Genomic DNA, 3,469 nt, shown 5'->3' with positions numbered 1-3,469 from the left:
TCATCATCATCATCATCATCATCATCATCATCATCATCATCATCATCATCATCATCATCGTCATCATCATTATCATCATCATTATCATCATCATCAGTCTCATCTTTCTTTCCTTGTCCACTGGTAATCATGACCACACGACTTAACCATCACCAAAATATTCCCTACTTTCCATATTGCATCTGTCAAGTTAGAAACACCAGACCCGCCTACCTGTTACATTGGAAACCATCACCTGACAGCCCCAAATACTTCCAGAGGATAGAAAACACGGATGCCTAGATGTACTCAGCCTACCTGTCCAACTGTACCCCTCCCTCCGTCACCTTGATCGGCCTCAGTCCCCGGAACCGGATGAACCTAGGGGGAGTTTACTGTCACTACTTGGATTCTGGATTCTCTCTGCTGGAATCAAAGCGTGGTTTCATGAGGGCCTTTAAAGACAATCATTTACTCAAGTAAGATGCAGATGTGACGAAATTGACGTCACGCAGCTCTTTGTTATATTTATCATCATCATTGCCTTTTTCACCCTGGGTCAGGGTATAGGCCACAGACAAACAGTTTACATCCTCCTCTATCCCAAGCTAACTTTTGTATCTCATTCCAGGTCTTGCCACTTCTCTGTATATCAGCTTCTTTAATTCTTCTCCATGTTCCTCGTGGCCTTCCTCTTGATCTTCCACCCTGAGGGTTCCAGTCCAATACTTTCTTTGTTATAGTTGAGTCATTCTTTATAAGCGTGTGTCCAATCCTCTCAGTGACTTCTGGGCAAACTTGCTTAGAATTATTCCTATTCCCTGTGTATGAATCCCGTCCCCTCTCCCTTATACTAGGGACGAAATTGACGTCACTCGGTTCTTTGTTATAGTAGGGACGAAATTGACGTCACTCAGTTCTTTGTTATACTAGGGACGAAATTGACGTCACTCGGTTCTTTGTTATAGTAGGGACGAAATTGACGTCACTCAGTTCTTTGATATAAGGGAAGAATTGGACGTCACTCAGCCTTTGTTGTAGTAGGGAAGAATTTTACGTCATTCAGCTATTTGTTATAGTAGGGAAGAATTTGACGTCACTCAGTTCTTTGTTATAGTAGGGACAGAATTGATGTCACTCAGTTCTTTGTTATAGTAGGGAAGAATTTGACGTAACTCAGGAAACGGCTGACGGCAAAGTTAGAACATAATGATATAATTTCCCATGAAACCACTTATCTAATTATAATTTACCATTGTGTCCATTAGATCCAAGCAAAAAATGAAACACGTCTTTTGTTTATGTTATTTGACGTGTAAAGTACAATTATTGTAGTTGCTTTTTAAAATGACGTAAAGAACATTTCGGATGGTGTATAAATAAATTCATATTTACAATTCAAAAAACTAAAAGGCCGAATTTCTTACGATTTTAACTTTTAATTCAGGTCTGTGGTCCGATCCATCCCGACAAATTACCGTTTTTGAGACGCCGGGTCACATTTATCTGTTTTATTTATTTACATTATGATATCATATTCTGAAACCCACGGTCCAAATAATATCTTTCCATATTCCATCTTTTTTCGCCCTCAGCCATACAGCTGCTTATGCAGAATGTCCCATAACAGCCGGACTACGTCCAAGCTTCGTGACACTCACCAAATCAAACCGATACAACAAGCAACCCCACGTGATCGAAATCCAGTACGCTCCAGCAAAACCAACCAGAAATTTCACCCTGTGCTTCTCACCTCTCCACTCTTACTACAACTATACCTTCCAATTGATTCAATCCGTTGAGTTCAATAAACTTCTAGGAGCTTCTCATTTCGTCTTCTACAATTTCAGTACAACGTCCCAGACAAACGAGATTTTAAGATATTATGAAGATCAAGGTCTCGCCACTATCCTGTCATGGCCTCTGCCTCATTTAGAATCGTGGTATTTTGGCCAAATCGCCGCCATCAACGATTGTATATATAGGAACAAGATGACGTCACGATATGTCGTCATCGTTGACACGGATGAGTTCATTATACCCCATTACCATTCAATTGGCAGGAACTTATCAATGACGTCACTGTGTCGTCATCTTCGAGAGATAATTTCCAAGGCAGCTATACTGCAGGATATAAGAAATGCAGAGTGCTAGAGGACATTGGAAAGGGGAAAAACCAAAGCTCATCAGGAAAACGGACGTTGTTTGGATCATTTATGTTTAGGTGTTCATTTTTTGCAGAGAAACCGTTAACTTCCAAGGAGGAAGACATTTTGACACGGACAAACCTAAAACTAACTGAGGATCAAAATAAATTCTTTACTCTCCACCATTCTCAGCCAATGCTTGACCTAAAACGTAACGATGCCATGTATCAACACCAATCCAGGTCAAAACTTATTGTACGTCCCGAGGCGGTTGTCTCCCATGCCATACACAAAACAGTGGAGCACATTGCTGAATACCAAACGGCCTACGTTAATATAGAAACTGCTTTTCTACATCATTACCATCCTTACAAGATTAAAACGTTGAATACATTCGAAACAACCGCTTTGAAATTCAAGGATAAATTATACGATCAGTTAAAGGATGTTATCAGAAACTTTTCTCATATTTTTGTAGATGAATTAGCTTCAAAATTTCAGAAAAAATCAAATTAGAGAACATGAAATAGAATTGTCATCAGATTTGGAACTTTCCGTGAGGGTCTATGACTCCAGTACACAAATCCAACAATCGAGCTAATATGAGTTAGTATTTTGCTCAGGTGACAACAAACAATATAACAACATTGGGGATCAAACTCTAGCCCCTCTGAGTAGATATATCAATGTAAACGTACGGATATGTGGTCTAGTGGCGTGACACTCGCTTTCGGATCGGAAAGTCCCGGGTTCTCGCTTCCCTCGGTGTATAGTTGAGTCATTGGAAAAGCCTGTTTACGCTCATTCTCAAATCGTACTTAGGTATAACATTAGTAAATAGTCGTTAACATCTCCCTCTGGAGAAACATACTAATATCACCTAACAGACATCATGTCTCGTTCTATATATGATGTCTTGTATTGGTTAAGGACCTATTGTAAAGCGCTTTGAGGACGTTTAATGAATATTGCGCTGTCTAAATGCTCAGAACTCAAGTTTAAACTTTATTTTGCCATTTGGTACTCTGTTCAAATAACTGCAGAATATACTTCTCTTTGGAGTCCATCTAATTCTTACCACATGAAAATGAAAGAGAGCAAAGAAGATAATAGAGATAATCACCTAACTGCCAAACTCTGGGAAGATACGTCTTGAAATTGTCTTCAAATATCCATTATTATAAATGACACTCTCAAATAATCTCAAGGTGGAGACTTTGCAAGGTCTTCATTTAATTCCCAGGTTCAAATTTTTTTATTGCCAAGATGAGTTTTCTTGCGAAAATTGTTAATAAGAGTTTTTTCCCCAAGAATGACAAACAAAGAAGAAATAAAAGTTCTCA

General features: G+C 39.0%; 1 protein-coding gene across 1 annotated transcript; it reads left to right on the top strand.

Moving 5' to 3' along the window:
- The first annotated feature begins 210 nt into the window (after window positions 1-210).
- Window positions 211-2,503, top strand: LOC144978870 (glycosyltransferase family 92 protein F13G3.3-like). Its single transcript, XM_078925456.1, has 2 exons — window positions 211-458; window positions 1,575-2,503. The coding sequence occupies exons 1-2, from the start codon at window positions 283-285 to the stop codon at window positions 2,131-2,133; spliced, it is 735 nt and encodes a 244-aa protein (XP_078781582.1). The 5' UTR covers window positions 211-282; the 3' UTR covers window positions 2,134-2,503.
- Window positions 2,504-3,469: the final 966 nt, after the last annotated feature.

Source organism: Berghia stephanieae, chromosome 8 (assembly GCF_034508935.2).
Source record: "Berghia stephanieae isolate SIO BIC M18660-M18661 chromosome 8, UCSD_Bste_1.3, whole genome shotgun sequence".
NCBI classification, from domain to species: domain Eukaryota; kingdom Metazoa; phylum Mollusca; class Gastropoda; order Nudibranchia; family Aeolidiidae; genus Berghia; species Berghia stephanieae.
Note: the sequence above shows the minus strand (reverse complement) of the source record. Positions and strands in the feature narration are given on the sequence as shown.

What these genes read in the sequence shown, in the direction of transcription:
- LOC144978870 (XM_078925456.1), top strand. Translation starts at nt 283, where the DNA reads ATGTACTCAGCCTACCTGTCCAACTGTACCCCTCCCTCCGTCACCTTG. An exon ending in AAAGACAATCATTTACTCAA is followed by an intron (nt 459 to 1,574) that starts GTAAGATGCAGA and finishes TTTCGCCCTCAG; the next exon opens with CCATACAGCTGCTTATGCAG.